At 51.4% G+C, this 24,754-nt stretch overlaps 7 protein-coding genes across 7 annotated transcripts; 3 read left to right on the top strand and 4 right to left on the bottom strand.

Moving 5' to 3' along the window:
• Positions 1–1,705: 1,705 nt before the first annotated feature.
• Positions 1,706–3,841, bottom strand: IAR55_004280 (uncharacterized protein; the record flags this gene model as incomplete). Its single annotated transcript, XM_066947379.1, has 7 exons — positions 1,706–2,344; positions 2,405–2,500; positions 2,554–2,661; positions 2,718–3,064; positions 3,130–3,259; positions 3,325–3,468; positions 3,536–3,841. 7 exons carry the CDS (start codon positions 3,839–3,841, stop codon positions 1,706–1,708), a joined length of 1,770 nt encoding a protein of 589 aa, XP_066801793.1.
• Positions 3,842–4,263: 422 nt separating this feature from the next.
• IAR55_004279 (uncharacterized protein) lies at positions 4,264–6,295 on the top strand (the record flags this gene model as incomplete). The annotated part of the gene is made up of 7 exons (XM_066947378.1): positions 4,264–4,338; positions 4,404–4,522; positions 4,619–5,127; positions 5,220–5,286; positions 5,354–5,651; positions 5,729–5,986; positions 6,104–6,295. 7 exons carry the CDS (start codon positions 4,264–4,266, stop codon positions 6,293–6,295), a joined length of 1,518 nt encoding a protein of 505 aa, XP_066801792.1.
• A 482-nt stretch (positions 6,296–6,777) lies between these two features.
• IAR55_004278 (uncharacterized protein) lies at positions 6,778–12,463 on the bottom strand (the record flags this gene model as incomplete). The annotated part of the gene is made up of 7 exons (XM_066947377.1): positions 6,778–6,892; positions 6,955–7,091; positions 7,158–8,499; positions 8,565–8,689; positions 8,743–9,185; positions 9,245–9,360; positions 9,429–12,463. The coding sequence occupies 7 exons, from the start codon at positions 12,461–12,463 to the stop codon at positions 6,778–6,780; spliced, it is 5,313 nt and encodes a 1,770-aa protein (XP_066801791.1).
• A 1,637-nt stretch (positions 12,464–14,100) lies between these two features.
• Positions 14,101–16,380, top strand: IAR55_004277 (ATP-dependent RNA helicase SUB2; the record flags this gene model as incomplete). Its single annotated transcript, XM_066947376.1, has 9 exons — positions 14,101–14,249; positions 14,320–14,387; positions 14,452–14,560; positions 14,618–14,919; positions 15,498–15,616; positions 15,667–15,798; positions 15,849–15,958; positions 16,018–16,126; positions 16,186–16,380. The coding sequence occupies 9 exons, from the start codon at positions 14,101–14,103 to the stop codon at positions 16,378–16,380; spliced, it is 1,293 nt and encodes a 430-aa protein (XP_066801790.1).
• A 207-nt stretch (positions 16,381–16,587) lies between these two features.
• On the bottom strand, positions 16,588–18,804 carry IAR55_004276 (imidazoleglycerol phosphate synthase, cyclase subunit; the record flags this gene model as incomplete). Its single annotated transcript, XM_066947375.1, has 3 exons — positions 16,588–18,273; positions 18,492–18,567; positions 18,686–18,804. 3 exons carry the CDS (start codon positions 18,802–18,804, stop codon positions 16,588–16,590), a joined length of 1,881 nt encoding a protein of 626 aa, XP_066801789.1.
• Positions 18,805–19,200: 396 nt separating this feature from the next.
• IAR55_004275 (uncharacterized protein) lies at positions 19,201–21,601 on the bottom strand (the record flags this gene model as incomplete). Its single annotated transcript, XM_066947374.1, has 8 exons — positions 19,201–19,256; positions 19,339–19,389; positions 19,445–19,533; positions 19,603–19,868; positions 19,927–20,193; positions 20,299–20,380; positions 20,446–21,010; positions 21,073–21,601. 8 exons carry the CDS (start codon positions 21,599–21,601, stop codon positions 19,201–19,203), a joined length of 1,905 nt encoding a protein of 634 aa, XP_066801788.1.
• A 1,432-nt stretch (positions 21,602–23,033) lies between these two features.
• Positions 23,034–24,746, top strand: IAR55_004274 (uncharacterized protein; the record flags this gene model as incomplete). The annotated part of the gene is made up of 3 exons (XM_066947373.1): positions 23,034–23,088; positions 23,186–23,303; positions 23,519–24,746. 3 exons carry the CDS (start codon positions 23,034–23,036, stop codon positions 24,744–24,746), a joined length of 1,401 nt encoding a protein of 466 aa, XP_066801787.1.
• Positions 24,747–24,754: the final 8 nt, after the last annotated feature.

Below are 24,754 nucleotides of genomic sequence, written 5' to 3'. Positions count from 1 at the left end.
ATCAAATCACCCCACGAAATGCCAGGACAACTTCGGATAGGTCTGCGCGGAGACAGGGGGGCCGCAAGGGATAGGGCGCGCACAGAAACACTCATTTCTCATTATTCTGTCAAACTACCTGTGGACAGACACGTCCAAGCCAACAACGACCCTTCCCCCCGTGCACCGAGATCCTTGGTATGCATGACTCTCGCATGTCCATGCGTCTGTCTTCTCTGTATGACTCAACCTCTCAAATTCCGAGTCGATACTACTCGTACTGTATCATCTCATGCCATCGGTGACGTCACCCCCATTCCATTCCATTCCATGCCGAGCAAAGTAGTCGTACAGATGTCGGGCTCGGCGCTCGGACCGTCAGAAAACCATTCACCCGGCCGAATGTCAAATGAAACCTCCGCGGACGGGAAGGTGGCGGTATGGGGAGTGGCACTCCACAATGTTTCCACGCTTGTTGGTATACAAAGGGCACACCAGTCATGCATCGTTCTCCTCTTGACATGTCATGTACATACCTTACCAGAGCAGCGTGTAGAGGGATGTCAAGCTGGTCGCTCTTCGCAGACGTCTGTCGTGGACCAGGAGAAGATGGTTGCGATAGAAGAATGGTGAAGATGAGGATGGTATCGGAGATATGTTCCAGAACAAGGCGGTGACTTGATGACACGAGTCTTGCTGTCCAGGATGTCATTCGTTCCGTAAGGCAGAGGGCACAAGCTTGAACTAGGCGTGAATATATGCTGTAGCTGCAGTATATACCATGTACTGCATCGACCGGTACGTCTCGACCGCACATTCGACGGGGTCTCGCAGAGCCCTCTCAGGTCGCAAAGACTCGGTGCAAGCAGAATGCCTCTTTTTCTTACCCTCGAGCAGGAGTGGGACGATTGTATGCAGCTTTCGTATACCAATCACATACGTTTCTACAAGACGCTCACGCATTCCACCCTGAAGTGGACGCCATGCTTCTCCTTGCCGACTGCAGACGGACTTGCCGCCAAGTATCTTACTCAAGTGGCATCCGATGGATATACCTCAAAGCCGTGTTCTCGCTTGAGTGAGAGTGCAGCCAGAGTCCCAAATGCAGCAGCATTTTGAAGTTTATTCCGTGTGTCCGGACCGAGAGACCTGGTCACTATCGACCCGCTATATCCCGTGATCTGTCCCCTTTCTTCCGCTTTCAAACAATCACGATTCAGACTGGTGACCCCAGTCAGGAGACGACGACACGTTCCATCGCGGTTGCCGCTCCTTGTAGTCCATATTCACGCAGGGTGAGTTCGCTGTTTCGCATCAAATGGCACAATCCGTCCATAATGGGCGGAATGTTCCCCACAGTGGTAAATTTGTCCTTTTGAGTCCGTGAGACAAGGTCCGACCAAAGGAAAGCATTGGTCTTCGTCTCGATGAGTGCTCGGCAGGCAATAAGTTGATGCCTCACTGATCCTTTCCTGGACGATTCTCCTCGACACCCAAAATTATGAAAGGAGCTTTTCTATTATGGTCATTTCAAAATGAGAGAGGGGCGCAAGTAGCAAAAGTATGGTCTTTGGTCGTCGTCAAGAACCGTCGACTGGGACAGAGTCCCAAGCATGGCCTTGATCAGAAGCGGAGACGGTATTGCCCATCGCTTCTACCATTGTCGTACTGTTGTTTCAAGTGCATTATAAAGGATGTATCATACCATATCCACTGTGTCATCCTGTCATACCCCGCGCTCCAAGATATGACGTCCTAACTTCATCGTCTCTCTGCGTACGAATGACTGTGTCAGCTTTATTTCATGCCACAGACGAAAATTGAACTCACTTCCACAGACTTTGATCAAGGCATGTCGTAATCCTTGACCAGCCTTCTCAACCTCCTTCTTGGTAAAGGCACCAGAAATGCAGATTTTGAGACTTGGCTCTGGCTCAAAGATCTCCTGACCCCGCAGTCGCCTTGCACGGGTAATAAGAATGCTCGAGGTGTTCATCGCCTCGTCGACCACGTCCTGCAGCAATCTCTCTTCCTCTTCGAGAGTGGGGGGAGGGTCAAGGAGGAATATATGGATGAGACCCGATGTCGGGTGAGAGGGAATGGAGATGATCGCATCCTTGTTCTGAATCGGCGGTGGCGGCATCAACGCAGATGCAGCAGGGACCGTACCATCAGATGAAGTTGGCGGAGTCTGCGTGTAGACCGGCTCCAGCTTTGACAATTGTTGGCGGAAGACGTGGATGTTTGCTTGAAGGGAGGACATCAGACTGGGTTGATGTATGAGGGCGTCAATGGCCGCAGAAGCTGTCGTAGCAAGCATAGCCGGAAGGGACGCGGAGAAGACGGAAGCCGATGAATTGATACGCTATAGTCCATGATCAGCTCATCCATCCACACTCGGTAAGTGAAGCACGAGCGATCTCACTTGATGCGAGCAGACGACTTTGGATCCGGCACAGAAACCACCTCCAGTAGCCAGCCCAGTGGCCATGGACCCTAGAAGAATATCGACCTCGGAAGCCTGATCGTCTGTCAGCTGCATGTCTGTACTCAAAAGCAAACGACGAAACTCACGGGAACACCGTAATACTCTGAGAGACCTCGTCCGTGCTGCCCGATCATTCCGAAAGACATGCACTCATCGAGAATCAAACGGTACTTGTACTTCTTTTTGAGCTCGAGCTATCAGGCCCGATTCAGCGTTCACCGTCATCAGAGTATCCAGCATTGGGACTCACCACTTTGGGTAAATCCAACATCATGCCGTCGTTCTCGAAGATACCTTCAGCCACGATGAACTTCTTCGTCAACTTTCCCCCCTTCCTCTTCCTGTCTCTCTCAACATTCTGCAAGACCCTCTCGAGATCCTTCATATCGCCATGAGCATACCATTTGATCTGACTTCGACTGATTTGAAGACCTTTATGAATAGCGAAGTTGACACCTCGATCCGCAACGATGATGTCACCTCGTTTGGCAAAAGCAGGAATACAGGACGAGACGAGAGCGAAGGTTTGAGCGTAAATGATCGCAGCTTCCGTGTTGAGGAAGTTGGCGAGGTCCTCTTCCAACTTTGTATGGACGTCTAAACGGATATATTGACGGTCAACGAGACCGAGAATCACAAATGCTCCTGTATCAGCTACTCACCAATTGTGCCGTAAAAACCTGAAGGACCACATGTGCCAACGCCGTATTGCCTCAGTGTGTTAATCGCAACCTCCTTCATTCTGTCGCTTTCGACGAAGCCGGACCAGTTTGGAATAGCCATGTTCATGAGCTGCGAGACATGGAGTGAGTCAGGTTTACTCATAGCTCTCAAGATGAGCACAAATGTGAACATACAGGCTTGCCGTTGGGAGAAGTCTTGACTTTCGTGCCGTTTTGACCATAGATGACAGGCACAGTCTGTAAGGTGAACGTATCCGCAGGAGATGGGGCGTCGACCAGAGGTTGGGGAGTGAAGTCGTCGACAAGTTCATCGATTTCCTACGTGTTCGATTTTGATCGATCAGCCTTGACATCCAAGATACCTATGCTCGCGACGGTGACTTACCTTTTCTGTCAACTTGACGAAATTCTTCCCTTCACCCTCACCTCTCGTCCTGCCCATCAGGATTGTCCTGAGGGCAAAAGCGACAAGCAAGACTTCGAGCGCACTTCTCCAGGGATCATTTTGGTAGCTTGATCGGATGTAACGCACCAAGATCGGTGATCCTGGTATGTGATGGAAGAGGTTTTGACAGGTGAGCCAGACCGAGGAGAGGAATGTCAGTAAAGGTATCAACGGTGCTGGGATTTCGGCGAACTGAGGGATTGGGGAAGATGCCGATGTCTGTAGGACGGGCTGATATGAGGTCATGATGTGTGGATGGTGTCTGTTGATTGTCTCGCACTGACGTACGACGGAAGGGGTGAAAGCAGCAACAACAAACGAATCATTGCTCTTCGACGACGACGCGAGACAGTCAACAGCATCCTGTCACGCACGCGAGCGCCACTCTCGGACTTTGAACGTTGACCGCAAATGACTCTGGTTGTACGGTGATGGTCTATCGTTGAGGTGCCCCACAGATACAGGATCTCGTTCACAACGTCTCCCTATCGACCAGTTGAGTTCTAGTTGCGAGGCCATTTCCATAGCATCGTGTCTCATCTCTCCTTCAGAGACCAGCGTGCTGGCAAGGTCTCCTACCAGCGCTCAAAGTACACAGGGTGCACTGGCATCAGGCCCCTACTTGACTCTCGTCTGAGAAGGCTCGTCCTCGACCTACACCCGTAATCATGAGCTCGGCCATGGAAGAACAAGATCATTGGCGATCCGTCCTTCGGGCATTTGATGGGTATATGCGATATCATGTGAGCGGCCTCTCCACCTCAAGACCTCGCGCGACAAGAGACTGACCTTTGGGAGCTGCACATAGCTATCCGCCAACCATGCCAGACGTATGGCGTTCCTGTCTCTGCCGAAAGAGTCGAAAGAGATGTTCAACCTGATAGGGTATCGAGAGAAGCTCGACGCTGTAGACGAGGGTATCAGGCGGTATGTCCGAGGAACACTCTTCCACGTTGTCAGAGATGGCTAGAGAATTGACGGGTAGAGAAATAAAACACTGACCGAGTCTCTTGTCTGTCGCAGCAACTCCGAATTCATTGACGAGCTGATATCTCAACCTGTCTTCGCTGACATGCTGGAATACGATCCTCTTGATCAACATTCTCATGATCATCCACAAGGGGTCCTCCCTAGTCCTACCTCTCATTCCCACTCATCATCTCAACCACATACACACGTACATTCAAGGCCACGATCACCAGCCGTAGGTTCTGGTCACAAACGATCTCAAGCTCAGGCGGAATCCGATCTGGCACAGGACAAAATCCGCTCGATACTACGCAGTTTCGTTCGTGATTGGGCAGTTCAGGGTCGAAGGGAAAGAGAAGCTTGTTATGATCCTTGTCTGGAGGCATTGGAGAGGTACCTTCCCCGGAGCGAGGAGCAAGAAGAGGACGAGAGCGTCTCGGAGGTACTTGGAGAAGGGGACAGGAAGGAAATTCATGGGAGAAGAGTGAGAGATAGAAGTCAAGTGAGGGTTTTGGTGCCAGGGTGTGGGCTTGGAAGATTAGCGATGGAAATCGCTGCAAGAGGTGAGAGGTTTACTCTTCACAGCTGGATAGACACAGAAACGTCTTTACACGCAGTAGGGTAAGCCTTCATATTGACACAACGCATTTTACAGGCTTCGCTTCCCAAGGAAATGAATTCAGCTCCTACATGCTCATAGCCTCCGACTGGGTCTTAAATCAGTGAGCAAACGATCACGCTTAACGTCCAATCTCTTTGAGTTCGCTGCTTACTCTGTCTGGATTGTAGCACGATTCACCGCAACTCTCACTCTATATATCCTTATCTCCATTCCTTCTCCAACCACCTCTCAACGATGCACAATCTCCTATTACGGGTGCAAATACCCGACGTCTGTCCTTCTGACGTGCTGGGCCAAGGAAAAGGAGGAAATTTCTCGCTGGTAGCTGGGGATTTCGAGGAGATATACGGTCCGCAGAGCTGGGACCTGCCCATACATTCTGAAGAAGCGGAAGATATGGAAGAAGGCAAAGTGAACCAAAAAGGGAGATATGGGGCTGTCGTCACCTGTTTCTTCCTGGACTGTGTGAGTGCGGCTCTGTCTTATGATTCTCAGTCGATGTGCAATGCGACTTACGCGAGTCGCTGTACACTCTGACTTAGGCCCGAAATGTCCTCAACTATCTCCGGATCATACACACGATTCTGGAAGATGACGGCGTATGGATCAATCTGGGTCCATTGCTGTGGCATTATGAGAACTCACCCACGACTTCGGCGACGGGAGAAGGTAGTATAGAACTGAGTTTGGACGAGGTGAAAGAGTTGGCGAGGAGGGTCGGATTCGTGATTTCAGAGGAGAAGATGATCAGGACGACATATACGGGAATACCGGATGGGATGTTGAAGCATGAGTATAATGTGAGTGAAATCTGGACGAGTATCATATCATCAATCACCTCTCTCTCAAACATAATGAATTGTGGTCGAACAGCCGGACTTTGTACTGATAAGCGGTGATGACTTGCGATTCTACAGGCCGCATTCTGGGTCGCCACAAAAACAAAACCTGGAGATCCTTATCGACCAAGAGAAGAAGAGCTAAAGACCGATCAACGCTCGGACGACAAGGAGAATGCAGACGAAGAAGAAGACAAAGAATATGAGGATGACGAGATGGACCTTTCCGGTGAATTGAGACCGGGAGGGCGAGAAGCTTCGGCGACATGATGAGGATCCGTTCGATCGACCAGGGTTTCATCCGTTGGAGAAGCAATATGCAAGCGGAGGAGATCATTGCGTGTGATCATCATTATGCATTAGGGTTCGCTCTGCATCACTTCCTTCACGAGTACGAGTATGGTACTCTCGGCGACGGGCTCATACCATATCGCTTGAGGCAAACACCGGATCAGGCTTCCTCCCCTTCGGCTCATTGCCCCTCGTACCAAAATACTTCCACACCACGAACAGTCCAACATCCAAATGTGCTGTAGGTGTCTTGTCCATCATGCATGAAAAGAAAGTTCGACATTATACATCTGCCATGATATATAATTAAATCCCCATACTCACATCATATCTGCTTTCTATCTTCCCCTTTTGACGTCAATCTAACTCGTTCACACTGAACCCGATCGGTGGATGATAGCATGCAAGGTATACTTGTTCTTTTTTCCGTTACGACATCTCCTCAATCTACTACTTCATCTTTACGACGTCTTACCCTCCCTCGTCAATCTATTGGCTATATGACCTCTGTTCTTCAGATGAACCTCGAAATTGTTGAGCGTCTCACCAGGTCCCAAAGAGTAGATCCGTCCAGGACTGAAATGCAGCAGAGCGATCCATCAGTCAATCTTTGAACTCTGAGTGGCAACATTACTCACCAATCCAAACATTTAGCTCTCCATTCGACAGTTGCATCAGGTTGATCTGCCGGTCTGGGTTTTTGCACCACTGAGATCAAGTCTCGAGGGTATTTCGCTCTCATCGTAGCTAGCGCGTTCGATACCCATGGCGGCAGCTACACACAATAAGGGTCGCCGGTCAATACTGGTATCACATATGTTAGAAGGGCAGTAAAACTCACCTCGATTTTCCTGCCTCCACCTGAACTTGGCGAAACACCAACTCCACCGGGTGATTTACCCAATCCCAATCCTGGAGGAGCGACCGAGCTCCTTGCAGGAGTTTGTAATCTTGCTCCACCACTGCCTTCCTTCCTTCTCCCGTCGGTCCTTCCCCTAGTCCCTCGACCCCTCGAAGAACTGGCAAAAGTCGAATCCGAGTCATCGTCTGTACCGGATCCAGAACCGGAATCGGAAGCTGATCCGCTTCCACTGTTTGAACCTTGACTGTTCTTGCTTTTCCCCTCCACCGCTGTGATAGGCTTGACAGGGGAAGCTGACCTCGACGTTGAACTTCTCGATCTGGAGGTGGATTTCTCGGTACCAAAGTGCAGACGCAGTCGTTGCGAGGATGGATGTTGCTCCTTGATATTCTTCACAGGTCTTTCCTGACCTTCAGCTTCTGCCGAACTCTTTCGCTTCGTTCCGGCACCAGCGCCCAAAGATGGAGGAACGTTCGCGCTTGTGTCCGTCTCCACTTTCATCTGCTGTTTCTTTGACGAAAGCGACGCGAGCGTGTCCTCGGTAGGCGAATCAGGAATTCGACTGTGAACACCTCTCTTTCTCGAGGCTGACGGCGCAGGACTAGCTAGCGCTCCGTTCGCGTGACCCATCGAAATGTCATCGGTTGAATCTTCTCTTAATGATCTCTTGAACGCAGGCGGAAGCGAATGCAGTAAGGGTCCGTTGTGACTGGCATGATGATCGCCGTTGACCAATGAATTCTCTCTGAAGGACGCGGGACTAGCCCTGCTGAGATGCTTTGGCGGTCGGCCGATCCTCTTCCCCTTCGCCGAGATGTTGACATAAGCGGGAGAAGGCGGTGCCTGAAGGGGTAAATCTTGGGCAAGGAGATTGATGTTCGCTTCGGCAGCAATAGCCGCTCCTCTCCTCCTGCTGACCGGCAATGCGTCCTTTGGTGGCAGAGCACTCTCTGCGATAGCAGTGAAAGCCGGGAGACCGTTCGCTCCATGGTTGTTGAGCAACGTGCGCTGCGTTTTGAGAGGCTCTCGTTCCGGTAGAACGACTCCTCGTCTAGGTCTGCCACCTCGCTTCTTCCGCTTCGCCTCCTTCTCTCGTTGCGCCTCGAGCAAAGCGAGTTGATCGTCACGCAACTCGTTGAAGATGGGAGTGAAAGATGCCATCGCAATATCTTCTCTACGAAGCGTATTCGTCACCGGTGGCAGGAAAGCACTGCGCACTTCGTCGTCGAGGATGAGACCGGAGCCAAAGGTGTGACCAACAAGGAAGAGTGATCGTTTGTGAACGAGAATCTGCTCGTGGATGTCGTGCGCAAGAGCGGTGCTGCATGGTGAAAGACTGATCAGCGCCCCTGTCAACCGACTTTGTGGATAGTGTGAAAGACTTACGCAAACTCCAAGCTTAGTCCCAACTCCGTTATATACGACGCAGCAAATTCCTCAGGGGTGACAGCCGAGTTGAGATCCCATTCAAAGCTATCCGTGAGATTTTGGGTGCCAATAATGATGTCCACCTGTTGGCAGCATCAGACTCCCCCATCTCATGCGTTCCGAAAACTCCACTCACCTTGATCAAGATTCTCAATTCTTCCAACGCGTCGGAAGAAGGCAGCATGGCAGTCGCCTCTTCCACCGTCATCGCTTTCTCGACTTGCACTACCCCGGAGTCCCTGTCCTCTTCCTTCAGACAATCAACCTCAAAGGTGACGATCTTCACATTGTCGTCCAACTGATCTCCAGGGTCTGTCTTGATCTCCTCTTCGACTCCGCTGCCTTCCCGAACACGTCGGAATACCTCAATCAGGGCCATTGTCTGAGCATCGCCGTCTGGATCGAGTTTTCCGCATGTATCTTCGGGAGCCCGTTGACCTACCATCGGTAGGACCTGATCTTGGTATTCTCGAACTCGCTCGTTGATGGCAGCTACGATCTTCGGTGCGAAGTGGACGTGAGGAACACCGAAATCGTCACAAAGTGTTTGAGCGAACAATTCGGGAGTCACGACGGTGTCTGACAGACTCCGTAAGCACGTCTGAAGCCAAAGTAGAAACACCCCGTTTGCAAATTACCTGAACAGTTCCACATGAACGTATCCTTGATCTTGTGGTGATCATGCTCCAGTTCGAGCCTCACAGGGACTAGGTGATCCTCCACGTCGGCCATCGATTTGAGATCGGCTTGCGAGCTAGTTTTGACCCAAGCTATCGCGTCAGTCCTCTACCGTCTCAAAGCAATTGACGACTGCGAACTTACAACTTGACCTGCTTCCTCCCTTTGTGCGTTCTTTGCGCCCTCATTCGGTCTTTGTCGGCGGGCCACAAGATCCGCAATCGTTGAGGAGGCATCATGCCAGGTTCACCCTTTCTCAACATCCACCAAGGCGTACCCTTGTCATTTTCTCTTGCCCATTTCTTCATCTTTTCGATATTCTTCTGAGTTTGCTGCTTTTCGAATTCCACGTATGAGACATCCTTCTCCAGCCAACTCTTGACCTGCTGCTTCTCGGTCTCGGTCATCGCAGGAAGCTGGCCATTGAAAGTAGGGTCATTGAACTCATCGATATCGTTGATCGGTAATGGCGCAATTTTGGTAATTGGCAAGTCCAGTCGGAGCACAGACTCCCATTCTTTTACGGGTAGACCATGCGGCGGTGGCATATGCGGCGTGCTAGCAAGTGGTGGAGCGGGAATATGATTCGGGGCAAGGTGAGGTGGAGGTCGTGATGGAGGGGGACCATGACTTGGAATGAAGTTTGGTGGGGGCATGGACGCCTGAGCTGGCGTTTTGTCCCTTCCAGACTTGTCTTTACCCGATACAGAAGATCGCCGAGCGAGTGGCACGTTCTGCGGCTGGGATGAGGGAGATCCAGGCATATTGGACGCCGGGGGAAGATGGGGAGGAGGCGGCCGAATCGCTGGGCTTGAAGTCGATGCTGATATCGGAGATCCTCGAGCTTGACCTTGCGCCTGGGCTTGAGCTTGAGCCTGTTGGGCTGCCCACATACGTTGCTGATGCTGCGGATTCATATGCTGCGATTGCTGACCCTGTTGAGCGGTGGGCGAGAACCCGGGCCCACCTGTGTTAGACAGATGCTGCTGGAGGACCTGAGGGCTCACATGTCCGCCTGATTCAGGAGGTACCGGGGGTCGTATGGCTCCTGCCGCCTGTATCTTTGCCGTATGCTGTAGGACGAGATTCATCCGGTGAATGACCTCCGGTTTCGTAGCAGGCAAAATGGACGCTGCATGCTGGACTGCAGCCATGAATTGGGGATTCTGCGCTTGCATTGTCTGTCGCCATCGCGGATCGTTCGAATGCTGAACGTGAGGAAGCAGTCTGGGATCAAAAGGAAAGTCCGAGGTGTTGATGTTTGGCATTTGGATAGGGTTGGGAGGACGAGGAATCATGCCAGGTCGAATGTTAGTAGCACCAGCCTGAGCAGGTTGATGAGCTTGCGCGGCTTGGCTGATGAAACTCATCCCAGCAGCCATCTGTTGCTGTTGTTGTGGGGTATAGGTCTGCATACCGGGGACGAGAGCTTGGGCTGATGGACCAGACTGCGACGTGGCTTGGGCTGAAGCATCAACTTGACCCGTTTGAAACATCTGAGATGGAGGTTGTGACAATTGCGGAAGACTTTGTTGCGATTGGTCGAGTGTCTGCAGAGTCTGCGAAGGATACTGTGTCTGCTGTTGCTGGTGTTGTTGCTGGTGTTGTTGCTGTTGCTGTTGCTGGTGCTGCATCTGCTGTTGGTGCATCTGGTGCTGCTGCTGTTGCTGGAACATCGCAATTTGCTGGCCGTTGAGACCAACTGCTTGCATCGGCTGACCATTTTGGAGACTTCCTGAATGCGCCTGACTCGGTGTCGGAGCTCGACCAAGCATGGGAGAGGCAGTGCTCGGAGTCTGTTGTATTGGCTGAGGCTGAGGAGTGGTTTGATGATGGCTGTGATGTGAATGAACCGAGAGAGTTGGAGAGGGAGCATTACCATTCAGTGGCGGATTTTGACCATACATGCCGGGACCGGTGTGGGGCGGAGTGCCCGTTAACTGCATGGCCACAGGTGAGCCTGACATACCCTGTCCGCCTTGCTGTGGCGATGGCGCTCTTTGCGATGCGGCTGACGCAGGTCGAGCTGGAGCCATGTGTTGAGGGAGACTCGAGAGTGGATGTTGAGGCGTGTGCACGCTCATCGATTGAGGGGTACCGACTTGCGAAGGTGTGGATTGCCGGGGGATGTTAGGGCTTGGCGCCGTCTGTCCTCCAACTCCTTGTGAGGATCCCGGTCTGCCAGGCGTGGGCGGTTGTTGAGAAGCAGACGGTGTTTGCTCCTGATCCTGCTGCTGCTGTTGTTGTTGTTGTTGGGCAGACTGCGCCGCTATCATCCGCAGGAAGCTATGTTGCTGATTTGCCAAATACTGCTGCTGCTGTTGAGGAGGCAACGCGAGAAATTGTGGGTTTTGGAAAAGGGTATTGCGTTGGCTCATAAACAATTGTTGCTGTGCGGGATTCAGCTGTATCTGTTGGGGCACAAATCCAGCTCCAGATGGATTCTGTCCCGGTGTCTGAATTGGCGCGAAATTCCCAGCTTGAGGATGCTGCTGACCACCACTAGGAACAGGGGGCGGCGCCATCGAACCGTGCTGCTGTTGCAATTGCTGTTGAGGAGGTCGCATTGGCGATCCAGAGTTGGAACGAGCTTGCAGCCCTTGCTGTTGCATGAGCTGTTGTATCCGCTGTTGTTGGAATGCCACTTGAGCAGGATTGGGATGTTGCTGTTGTTGATTTGTGCCTTGAAATTGATTCATTTGCCCAGGATTCATTGGAGTACCAGGAGCTACCGGAGGCCGTTGTTGCTGCTGACCTTGCTGCTGCTGCTGAGGTTGTCCCTGCAGCCCTTGCAATCCCTGCTGCTGACCAATTCTCATAGCTGCCATCAAGGCTTGAGGGTTCACATTTCCACCTTGCGCCGAAGCTTGAGCCTGCATGCTCGCCATCGCCATCGCCATTTGCTGCGGGGTCAGTTGTCGACCTTGCCCTCCCTGAGCCTGTGCAGCCTGCGAGAATTGTTGGAGCATTGCCATCTGCTGAGGTGTGACCCCAGAAGGTTGCTGATACTGAGGTCGGAATCCCTGATTTTGGTTTTCCTGCTGCTGCTGCTGCTGCTGAGCCAATGAGGACGGGCCGGGATCACCTTGACCATCTGAAGAGCCGGTTATAGAGGAGGCCGTCGACAGGTCCATGCCCTGCATGAACTGTTGCTGCTCATTCTGGGCGAGGAAATTCATGGTGGCCGGGAGGGGTGTCGTAGGTTGGCTAGAAGGACCGAGGAAGGGAAGAGCTTCGCGGACGATAGCGTTGTGAGAATGTTTCGCTGCCGGGAGCTGATACGTAACGTAGCGACTGCAATAGGTCAGTGGAAGGACATTTGAGTTGACTTTCGCGACGAAATCTTACCCAGCTCAAAGATTGAACGACATAGAGGTCTGCAGACGACGACAGAGCCTGGAGAGGTTGAGAATCGTTGTGGGGAGCATAGCGTTGGAGCAATTGGCGGTTGAGTAGAAGAGAATAAAAGCAAAAAGGTCGCGAGTCGTAAATATGCGGCAGTGATGGCAGTTGAGTGAGAGGACAGGCGAGAATGCACCCAATCAGTCCATATCGTCAAGGCGCCGACCATGAATCACACTCACTCACGCGAAGAGAAAATCCAAGTGAGCAGGGGCCTTGCGCGACAAGAAACTGAGTCACGCCTCGAACCGGTTGAAGGCAAGTCGGATCACTAGTCTGTATCTGCTGGGTATAAGTCACGATCATCTGATTAGATTGGGAACAGATCATATGGGACAAGATAGTTTCCACTCACGGCAACAACCTTCTTCGATTTCTAATTCAGGTCGCCCTAAGAAACTGAGAGACAGGTGATCTGCAGCGAATGATTGAACGGAGGGTGAATGCCCGCGGAGATACGTCAAGGTTGATTCAGGAGGGAATGTGAGAGCTGGCGGAGCTTCTGGGCGAGGCGAAAAGAAAGCGAGAAGAGAGAAGGAGGGGGCACCGCCTTTGTCTTTGTCTTCCCAATCGGACCTTTTCCTCCTTGTCTTGTTCTCACCGCCGCTACTTTCCGTGATAGGGAGGGTGTGTTTGAAAATCCTAAAGTGACCACGCGTCGGTCTGATATTATCTGTTGATCTTTGATATGATGGATGACGAAGGCGTAGCCGTGGTGGTGGTGGTGGTGGGCAAGTGGGAGTATATCCGTTGTTTCAGGGGAATCAGGTGGGTGTTGTAATGTATTGAGAAGGAGAGAGACGTGTCGAGATGATTAGATTGCCTTTGTGACCCCGCACATACCACACATCATTCACCACCGAAAACCGCAATAATAGGAAAACTCCCATAATTCTGACACGCGGTCAAAATTCCCGAATCTGGTAGAACAACAAGCTGGTCAATGAAAATCTCCGAGCTGATTTTCATTGGCATTCTGAGTATTTTCAGAAATATGCAATGTGTCCTCCCCCAAGAGGTCAGTGTGTTTTGCCACTTTGATCATTCTCCGTGCTGTAACGCCGTAAGCAGGACGCTCTCTTCGCCTCGTTGTCACAATCGACCGTGTTCTTTCTGTGCTTCTATGATCTCCAGCTGTCTATCCTTACTCCTTCGTTACTCATCCAACTGACAAGGTTTCGTTCTCGTCTCGCGCTCTTTCATCTTCAATCAACGTGGGTACATTCGCGCCGCGACACCGCAGTCGTCGAAAAATGAACGCGCAACAACGGGCTTACACACCTCCTTCCTCTTCTTTCCTCCCCTCTATATTCTACCCCCTGCTCACCTCCTCCTCCTCCTCCTCCTCCTCCTCCTCCGCCTTCTCCTCCTTTTCATCCGATATAGTACATCAAACAAAGGAAGCATAATCACAATGTCCCGACCTGACGAAGAAGAGCTCGTCGACTACGACGAGGCCGCTGAGGAGACCTTCGCCCCCGCCACCACCACTGCTACCAACGGTGAGAAGGCCGATGGTGACAAGAAGGGTTCATACGTCGGTATCCACTCCACTGGCTTCCGGTGAGTCCTCTTTCGCGCAACTGCAGAGTCATGCCTTCCGTATGTGCGTCCGCTGACGAGTGAAACGTAGAGACTTCCTTTTGAAGCCTGAATTGCTTCGTGCTATCTCTGACCTCGGTTTTGAGCACCCTTCCGAAGGTACGTGTGTTGTTCATATCTGTCGCGTACAGTACAGTATTAACCGTAGCTTTCCTCTATTCAGTGCAACAAGAGTGTATCCCCCAGGCTATCCTCGGTACCGACGTTCTTTGTCAGGCCAAGTCTGGTATGGGTAAGACCGCAGTATTCGTCCTTGCCTGTTTGCAACAGATGTGAGGTTACATGTGCTTTAATGTTCAAGTAGATGCTAACGTGTTCACAACTATCAGCGAGCCCGTCGATGGCGAGGTCGGTATTGTCATCCTTTGTCACACCCGAGAGCTTGCCTACCAGATTAGAAATGAGTTTGCCCGTTTCTCCAAGTTCATGACCAACGTCCGAACCGGTGTCTTTTACGGTGGTACACCCATCTCCGCCGACCAGGAGATTCTTGCTTCCAAGGAGAAATGCCCTCATATCGTTGTCGGTACTCCGGGTCGAACAATGGCTCTCGTCAGGGACAAGAAGCTCAACGCCAGCAAGGTCAAGCACTTCGTTCTTGACGAATGTGACAAGATGCTCGAACAACTTGGTTAGTTTTCACACCCCCTCTGTCTTTTACTTTTCTTTTCGACGAAGAAACTATCGATCTTTGATCTTTCGCCGTTGCGATTATGGGGCATTACGGCTGCGTCATCATCGAGGGCTCGACGCGCTACATCTTTCCAGAGGTGCAGGTGGGAGAATCGACGTGAAGAACGGTGTAGAATGGGACTGGTCAGGCGGAGAACGGGCGCTTATTGTCTTCAAGACGCCTGTGATCCTCATGAGGCGAGGCTCGACACGATGGCCGGCGTACTGCTCCTCCGTATGACACTCGGCACCCTACTTTCTCGCATACTCTGCTTCCGATATTCTGATTGCGCGACAGGTCTAGTGAGGAACAAATGCTTACTGTGGTTTGATCTCCCTTCTCTTCCTCGACTTTCGGACTCTGCGTTCATGGCGAAACCAACCTTTTCATTTTCGTCACATCTCGTTCTCCGCTACTCGACTTGACAATCAAAATTGCAACCGCTTCGTATATACCCGCTTGCAACTTGCTTCTTGTGGAAATCGCTCGCCTTCGTCGACCTGACACAACATCCGGTATGACAAATACCATGACAGACATGCGACGAGACGTTCAAGAGATTTTCCGAGCCACCCCCCACCACAAGCAGGTTATGATGTTCTCCGCCACCCTTTCGAAGGACATCCGAACCACCTGCAAGAAATTCATGCAAAGCGTGAGTGACTGATCCAGGGCTTCAGTGATTGGTCTAACGTACGATTGTAGCCTCTTGAGATCTACGTCGATGACGAGACAAAGTTGACTCTGCACGGTCTTCAACAATACTTCCTCAAACTTGAGGAGAAGGAGAAGAACAGGAAGCTCAACGACTTGCTGGACAACCTTGAGTTCAATCAGGTGAGTTGAAGGGTCTGAGCCAGGTGTCGCAAAGCTTACACCGTACCCAGGTGTGCATCTTCGTCAAATCGGTGGCTCGAGCCACTCAACTCGACGCTTTGCTGCAAGAGTGTAACTTCCCTTCTATCTGTATCCACTCAGCTCTTCCTCAGGCAGAGCGGTGAGTCCTTTCCTCTTCGCTCGCTGAAGACATGAAGCGACGCTAATGCGGCCTCGCAGTATCTCTCGATTCCAACAATTCAAGGCATTTGAGAAGCGAATTCTCGTTGCTACCGACATTTTCGGTCGAGGTATTGATGTTGAGCGAGTCAACGTCGTCATCAACTACGTGAGTGTTTCGTGCTCCGATTGTTCTGCGGAGGAGTTCGTTGCTGACGTTGCACCCAGGACGCCCCCGCTGATGCCGATTCTTATCTCCACCGAGTCGGTCGTGCTGGTCGATTCGGTACCAAGGGTCTCGCCATCTCTTTCGTGTCCAGCGATGCTGACTCTGAGGTCTTGCAAAAGATCCAAGAGCGATTCACTGTTGCCATTCCCACCTTGCCCGAGACCGTTGACCCTGCTACATACATGACTTCGTAGAATGGTACGGCTCATGTAGGAGAACGGAGGTAGAGGGACTTTACACCGAAAAACTTATCTGAAGAGAATTTGTACTAGGGATGAAAATGCATCGCCCCAATGAACGATACGTGTTAGCGGTAGCCAAGGCTGTGGAAATGGTGCAGATTGGTCTTTCCGCTCATGCTAGGATTCTGCATACTATAGTTCTATAATGATTGTGGGAACTTAGACCGTCTCCAGCTTTGAATTTCTCACTGGCATCCCCTCTTTCTCCAAGCACGCTTTGACCTCATCAATGCCAACTTGTTCTCTGTGGAAGATACCGGCCGCCAAAGCTGCTTCTGTCCCAGTCTCCCTGAAAACCTCTACGAAATCCTGTCCGCTCCCCGCACCCGAACTGCTGACCACTGGGATGTCCACCGCGTTCTTGACCAGGCTGATCAAGTCGAGATCGAATCCCAAGCCTGACCCATCTCTATCGACAGAGTTCAACAAGATCTCACCTGCTCCTAATCTTTCTACTCCTTTCGCCAATTGGACGACATCGATATCTCGCACTGCCCTTCCTCCCGATATCGTACATTGATACCACCACGCTTTATCCTTCTCTTGAGGGGCGGTCCGACTCGTAGCTTTTGATCCGATCACCAGGCAAGGTAGATGAGCCTTAGGGAATGAGTCCAACCAATCCTCGTGCGTGGTGTCGACATAAACTCGCTTAGGATCGATCGAAACAACGACGGCTTGAGCTCCATATCCCTTTGAGATCGTTTCGATACCTGTTTTACCCGTCAAAACAGGTTTCACACCATCTTTTTCTCTTTGTAAGAGTTCTTCCACCGCCAAAACAGCCTCGCTCCCAATGGACACTTTATCTGCTCCCGAACGGAAGTACGCTCCAGCAACCTGGAGAGCGGATCGAGACGTCCCGTCGGGATCGACGGTATCTTTGATCCCGCCACCGATGGTCAGGGGGACAAACACCGTCTCGGCAGCGGCTCGAACGACATCCAACATCGGTTGGTCGAGCAAGGCCGAAGATCTGAACGAGGTGATATTGAGAAAACAGATCTCGTCGGCCCCATTGACGTAGTATTTCCTGGCCAGTTCAACTGGTTTACCGAGATTTCGAACGGCACCATCTGAAGCCTTTTCTCGAACGTCGTATTGATCTCCTTTCGTGACGACCAAATCACCAGCATCGTTCGACCGAACATCCAGGCATGCCACGATACGGTTGGTCAATCCTGTTCCTGAGGCTCGCGAGACGGAAGTGGGGTTCGTAGCTTGCCATGTTCGAGCGGCAACGGTGAGGGACACAGAAAGTGATTCGACGGGAGCCGCGAGCCATCTTCGAAGCAGATCCAATCCTGCTGGACCGGATTTCTCTGGGTGGAACTGACATGCGAACACGTTGTCTTTCTTGATTGACGAGACGAAAGTTTCCGATCCATATCTCGAAAGTGTGTATGCCCAATCACCGATAGTCTCCGGCGCGGGCGCGGTCGAGGTAGACGTGCTCGAGGATGGGGATGAAGCTGTCTGGGGAAGAAGTGCCGCAAAAGTGTGAACAAAGTAATAGTCCTCGTCCAACATGAGTTTCTCTTCTCCACCTTGCACCTTCCAAGCTCTCCACGATCCATTCCAGCCCATATGAGGGACGCTCTTCTTCCCCTTCCCACCCTCGTAATCGTCCTTGGTAGAGAAGGGCTTGATGTGATATGGAACGACGGAGAGACCCTCGGATCCGGGCGACTCGTCCGAGGAGGAGAAAAGGACCTGCATACCGATACAGATGCCGAAGTATGGTTTGCCAGAGTGGATGTAGCGAAGGAGAGGGTGGATGAGACCGGATGTGCGGAGCGACTCGGTCGCTTGGCCAAAGGCACCCACACCTGGGAAGATGAGTTTCTGCGGGTGCCATCGGGTTAGAGAGAAGGGTGAAGGTGGGTTGAGATCGACGATGGATTCAGGAAGATTTACAGATATTCACAAGGTGATTGCAAAGTGCGAAGTGGTAGGAGGGAGGAGGATGATTGACGTAGCGAGAAGGATAGAAGAAGCACCAAGGTGAATCAGTATCAAACTCCAAGCAGAGCCATCATCCTGCGTCTGGACCCGACACCTACCTCTGCTTTATCAAAATCGCTTTCATCCTTTATCCACTCAAAGTCAAACCCCAACTTTTTGATGGAATTCGCCAGACTGTCAGATGGAATGATATCAGCTCCGAGTTCCGCATCGCCCGCAGCCTCCTGACCTTTCAAGGCTATTGATTCCGGTTATGTTTCTGGTTCTGGTTCTGGTTCTGGTTCCGACTCACCTTCTGACGTTACCAGCGCCATAATCGAGGATATACAATTTCGGTTTCCTCTCGTCTGAATGGGCATGGGTTCCGGACGGTTGACCCACATCAGGAATGGGAAGGACGGTACTGGCCATCTTTACTTGTGAGATGACGGGGATAGGCAGGGGAGATCAGTACGTGGTGGATTGAGCGGTCGAGCTGTCGAGCTGTCTATGTCGCCTCTAGATATATGTCAAGGGAAGGAATGAGATTTAGTCGAGTGAGAAGAGATGGATATCAGCAGCCACCATTCCAACTTGACATCTTAAACGAGTCAGTCATAAACCGAAATTCAGAAATTCAGGCACCACCGCACCGAACCACACCAGCCTCATGCGCTGCCATGACAGTGCGACTCTCCTGCCGACTCGACACGACTCGACGGACGAAGCAAGACATTCCGGCATATGCATGTATGTATGTATGTTTGTGTATTGTGACTGTACAACGTGTTATTCCGCTTACTGTGTGCAGAACCTCTATTACCCCCTCTATCCACCATTTTTCCAGCTCCCCGCAAACTTGTGTTCCACCATGGCTTCTCGGTCTGCGGGGCACAATTGATCAGTCACTATTATCAGAGCAGGAAGAGAACGTCCCATGGTTGGGAAGATGGGCAAGAAACTCACGCCATGGTCCCTGGGAGCCAAAGTTACCCACCCCCGGTGAAAAGCCGGTCACTTTGCGGATTCATTTAGCTAGACCTACTAGTAGCGTTACATGAATGCCACTTACCAGGAAGCACCACGACATCCCCTATTCTCAGCGGTTCTTGTAACCCTCTCAGATCAGTCCACAGTAACCCGAACTTGACTCGTAAATAACTACCGGCCCAAAGCCATTCCGATCAGCACGACAATGATGAGGCATACTAGCATCAGAGGCGTACTTACCCCAACACTGCATCCGTCCAAACACCAGGTCCGGTCCAAGCCATGACTCCCACTGGTCCGCCATTCTTTGGCTCGTTCAAGACTCCCACTTCTGCCAACTTCTTTGCATCCTCATACCTCCCTTGGTCTTTGAGGATATTTACAACCCGTTTATTCTCATGAGCCCAATCGATGGCTGAGGCGGTGGAATGCAGTATACGCAAGCATGCCTGCAGCGGGATCGGGTGGTAAGGAGCTGAAGACATAGTCCATTGAACAATTTGCATCTGGACAGGCATAGAAAATAAGCGTATTGCAAGGAAACTCAATCGACGACCGACTCACTGGTCTGGGCCACCAATCGAACCAGTCCTCTCTACTACCCACATCCGCCTCGATACCCACGATCACGCTCGGTTTCCCTAGAACAGAATCGGCGTTCTCACCATCATCCAAACGCTGTTTCTGCTCATCAGTGAGCCATCCAGCCCCGTTGCGGAAAAGTCTAGCCCCTTGTCCCCACTTTGATGGAGGTTTCAGCAGAGTCGTGTCGGTATCGGTGTAGATGCCACCCTCGAGCAGCAGAAGGAGATAACGGAGAGTGTCTGAGCGCTACAGGCAATTCGTGCCATCAGATCGTGTCGTCGTCATAATCTTGGTTGTTCGATCAAGGGGGGGAAACAGAGTGGGTTGGGGAGGTGGGGAAAGTCCACGTACCAAAATGCCGCTTGGAAGATCTTCCCAAACGTCCAACATTTTGCTGCCCGCCAACTGCTTCTTGGCCCATTTGTCCGCTTTGCTGAAAAATACATACGTGATATCAGTCTCGATGCAAGATATGATCGTTTCGTCCCAAACACTCACGCATCAGTCATCAAATTCCAGTTCCAACCTTCCTCTCTCGCTTTCCCATCTTTCCAACTGCTTACATCCTCGCTATCCTGGTGTCTCGTATTTCTGTCCGTCTGCCAGACGGTCTTCTTCGCATCCCACTTTTCTTTCTTCGCGCCAGCATCGTCATCACCCAGATACTTCTCTAACCCCTTCATCAAAGTTTCGGCCACCTTCTTTGGAAAACCCGCATGTACGAATTCTTTCAGTTGGTCTGTATATTCGGGTAACGTTAATGGACCGATGTTGTAGATGTTATCAGCGAAATGACCGAGAAATGACAGCGCAGGCGATTCTTCGTCGTAAGGAGGATTGGCGGGCCAGGCTCGGAGACCATTCAGCAGTCGTGAGGAGGAAAGGGCGTGACCCCATGGTTGAGGTTGGATATGAGCTAATTCGGCAGCTTTCGGAGGGCTGTGCGCGACTGCGGCAGGAGGTGGGACAGGTGGAGATGTGGGGATTAGTGATGTTCCGTTCATGCCAAGGGTGATGCCGGGTATGGGCGGCGGGAAGTCGAAGTACTCATGCGAGCTGGACTCTGAAGGCGAGAACCAGATCTGATCAGCTATGTTTGCCTAAGTCATAAAACAATCGACTGACCTATACTTGTACCTCTCCAACCGTCGAATACCTCACTGATATCCTGACCACCCACTAAGGCCCAGCCTCCCAAACTCAACAGACCCAAGAACATGATAGCCTGCGCCAGTAATCTTCTTCTCCTCAAGCCCAGGTGTGGTATTGCTGGGGTATGACCATGTCCATGACCATGGCTACTTCCACCCGCTGAGAAATACGATCCGGTGTTCTTCCCTCCGGCTCCTATCATAGACGGGGAAGCGGGATATGACGAAGAAGCAGAGATGGATCCGGATGCGGATGCTGGTGCGTTGCCTTTCTCTGCATCATCCATATTGGGCGAACCGAACAGTTTCGTAGGGAAAGAGAGGAGTTTTGTCGTCAAGGAGAGAGAAGGATGTCGAGAATGAGTAGGTGAAGAGGGATGTGAATAAGCAGTTGTTGAAGACCGGGGGGAGAGGGGCGGTGATAGATCTTGGTTGTGGTCTCGATCTTGCTTTTGAACTGGATGGTCGTAATGCGTTGAGGGGATCGGAGAAGTCGGTGCCATCACACGTTCTATATGGAAAAAGGTCACGTAGGGAGGAGAATCACCTTATCTTGTTGTGGGCACAATCGTGCCTAACCTCCGTACGGGACCAGAAAGATGTTGTTGAGCAGGGACTGCGAAATCCACAGCACGAGTCTCTCTTGCCCCGACGACCAGAGGACGTATATGTGGCCACCGTTCAATCAAACGTGAGATTGACTGCAATGATTGACGTTGTGTTTGACGACCTGTAGTCACAATGATGAGCCGACTCGTCGGTGACTTGAGGTTATGATAACGACCGAGGCTTTGTCGCTCAACGACCTCTGAGATGCAGGTCAGGCGTGTATATGTATGGATGCAGGAAGAAAGCGATCAAGCAGAGGTACCGAGGCGATGGGCTGTATGGATGAAAGGGAGGTGAGAGATATAGCTTGGTATACCCTGTGTTTTGGATTGATCTACTATTATTAGTCACCTCTTTTCCCGCAGTCTCCGTTGTTCCGGTGCAAGGCTACAATATTTTGGGTGCCCCCCTGAATTCCCAGTCTAATCGATATTTTCTAATGACCGTTGTGTCGATTTTCTCGTATACCTGTGACTCGCGGTAACCTGACGACTCATTCATTGCCAGTCAATGCAAGTGTCTTGGCCTTGGTATGCGCTCGAACTTGACTGAATACAACAGTAGATAGTCTAATGTACAACCCGGACGCTTCGGAAGGATCAAAACGCCATTCAACCATACTCGAGCGAGACATGACGCTTCACGACACGGGGCCGGGTCGTTGTTCGCAGGATCTTCACTACTACACCCGATTCTTTGGTATCAAGGTCCGAAAGTGGAAGATGGCTTTTGACTTGTCTTGACGCCAAGCGATGGCCAAGCGATCGAACATCTGGCTACCAGCTGCTGCAGTGGTCAAGTTGATCCTTGGGAATGATGCTTCGCCAGAGAGTACGCTTGGCAAAGAGTAACCTTTGAAACATAGCCAGTTGACAGTATAGTGCTGATCGTCGATAAAACAACACGCATCACTCTATGAAAGTTATCCATCTGGTTTATCACCCGCCCAGGAATGTCCACGTGTCTGACGCGTTGTCTTTGTTTCGTAGCGCCACCTTACCTCCACTTTCTGTCATTCGGACGTGGGTCTGTGCTCACCGAGATTTAAGATTGCAAAAGGACGCGCATTTTGGTCAGATCATTCATTGTCATTGTCGTCGTCGTCGTCGTTGTTATCGTTCAGCATCGATACTCATCTTCGATATCACGCTTCTTGCCAACCACACATACAGTGAACTACTCAGCACTCTCCCTTCTGGCGTTTGTGTGCCTTTGGCCAAAGTCAGAGAGTCACCCGATACGACACGCGAAGCGAGAAAGAAAATCAAAGTTCATACAACCATATCATCTCACGTTGTGCATACCTGTCAGATATACACTGTCAAGATGGAACAACGTCACCAACGTATGCTCGAAGAGGTTCTCAGGTTACCAGGCAACGGTACGTCTCTGTTCCACTCCCCCTCAAGAGCAAATCGGGAGCGAAGGCATCTGCTGACTCAGCCCATTTGACTTACCTCCTTTGGTCGGACTACCAGACACTTGCGCGGATTGTCATGCACCAGCACCACGATGGGCCAGTACGAATCTCGGGATATTCCTGTGTGTAGGATGTGCTTCGGTACATAGAAAGATGGGGACGCATAAGAGTCGAGTGTGAGTTGGGCGGTCAGGCAGGGGCAGGTATGGTAGTGGATACTGACGCAACGAGCCTTCCTTTCATTGCTGAATCTTCACGTCACACCACACTCCCATTTTCGCTTTGATATGCGCTGTGTCGAACCCCTGTCGCGGTCGATCTGTGACGTCAACACCTCGTCGCGCATACTATCGTCACCTTTTCATCGCACGCGATAATATCAACACCTCAGCAAATCCGTCACTCTTGATACATGGTCTCGAGACCAGATCACCTCCATCCGATCAATGGGTAACATCGCCTCGAACCAGATCTTCAACCCCAACGAGAAACTCCATCCACCGCCACCTTCGTACGGGCACGAAGAGCGCGATTCCGAGATCGAGAAATACATAAGGAAGAAATACGAACAAGGGGCGTTCAAGCTCACTGCTCCGACCATGCGCGAGCCCACTTCGCTGAATAGAGCGCGGGAGAGGGATGGGAGATTACCGGCCGGCCCTGTCGGTAGGGGAAATTTGAGGAATCCGGAGTTGAATGATGTTGTTGTACTGGGACAACGGGGCCAAGGGAGAGACAGGGATTTACCTCCTTTACCGCCTATAATCAACGGTGCGAGTCCTTCGGCACTGCCACGAGCTAGACCTACGAGATCGACTTCGGGCAACAATCTCTCCACGAACGGACCAATATGGAACGCCCCTTCCGCTTCTGCCTCTTCCTCAACGTCATTCGCAAAGTACACAAACGGGTCGACCTCGACGAACGGTGTCAACGTAAACTCACAACAAAACCAATATAACACTCAGCCGAAAACGAAAGTTGCGAATCTGATAGATTTTTCGAATACTGGAGGAGGAACGAACTCGACATTGCCCTTACAAGTAGACATGTCATCGTCGCCTCAAAACGGCTGGAATGGGCCCAACGTGGCCGCTTACAAGGCGGGCGGGGGAGCAGGATATCTATCAGCCAGTTATTCGAGTAGTGATGGTAATGGTTTCCTATCCGCTTCACCATCGCCTTCTATAGGTATCGGGGGATTCTCGCCTTCCCCATCTACGCCGACAAACGGAAACGGAAACAGATTCGCCACTTCGCCGATCCCTCAACAAAACGGCATGTTCGGAACATCACCACAACAGATGGGTATGCAACAATATCAAAATCCTTTTGGACATCTTTCGCCTCAGCCAACGTTCCAACCTACTTCTTCACCATCTTTCGTCCCTCAGAACCAATTCGGCACTTCACCGTCTTTTGTCCCACAACAACAACAGTTCATGCCTCAACAGGGTGGATATGGTGGAGGACAATCCTATGGCATGCAGCTACACTCGCAGGGAATGACGGGGACCACCAGTCCGGGAATGTATCAAGCGCAAGGACCGTACATGAACGGTCAAGCGCAGCAGGGCGGATGGGGATACGGGTATGTCAGTGGACAGCAGAGGATGTAAGGTAAGCG

The sequence above is a fragment of the Kwoniella newhampshirensis genome, chromosome 8, assembly GCF_039105145.1.
Source record: "Kwoniella newhampshirensis strain CBS 13917 chromosome 8, whole genome shotgun sequence".
NCBI lineage: Eukaryota > Fungi > Basidiomycota > Tremellomycetes > Tremellales > Cryptococcaceae > Kwoniella > Kwoniella newhampshirensis.
This window is presented reverse-complemented; position numbering and strand designations above follow the sequence as displayed.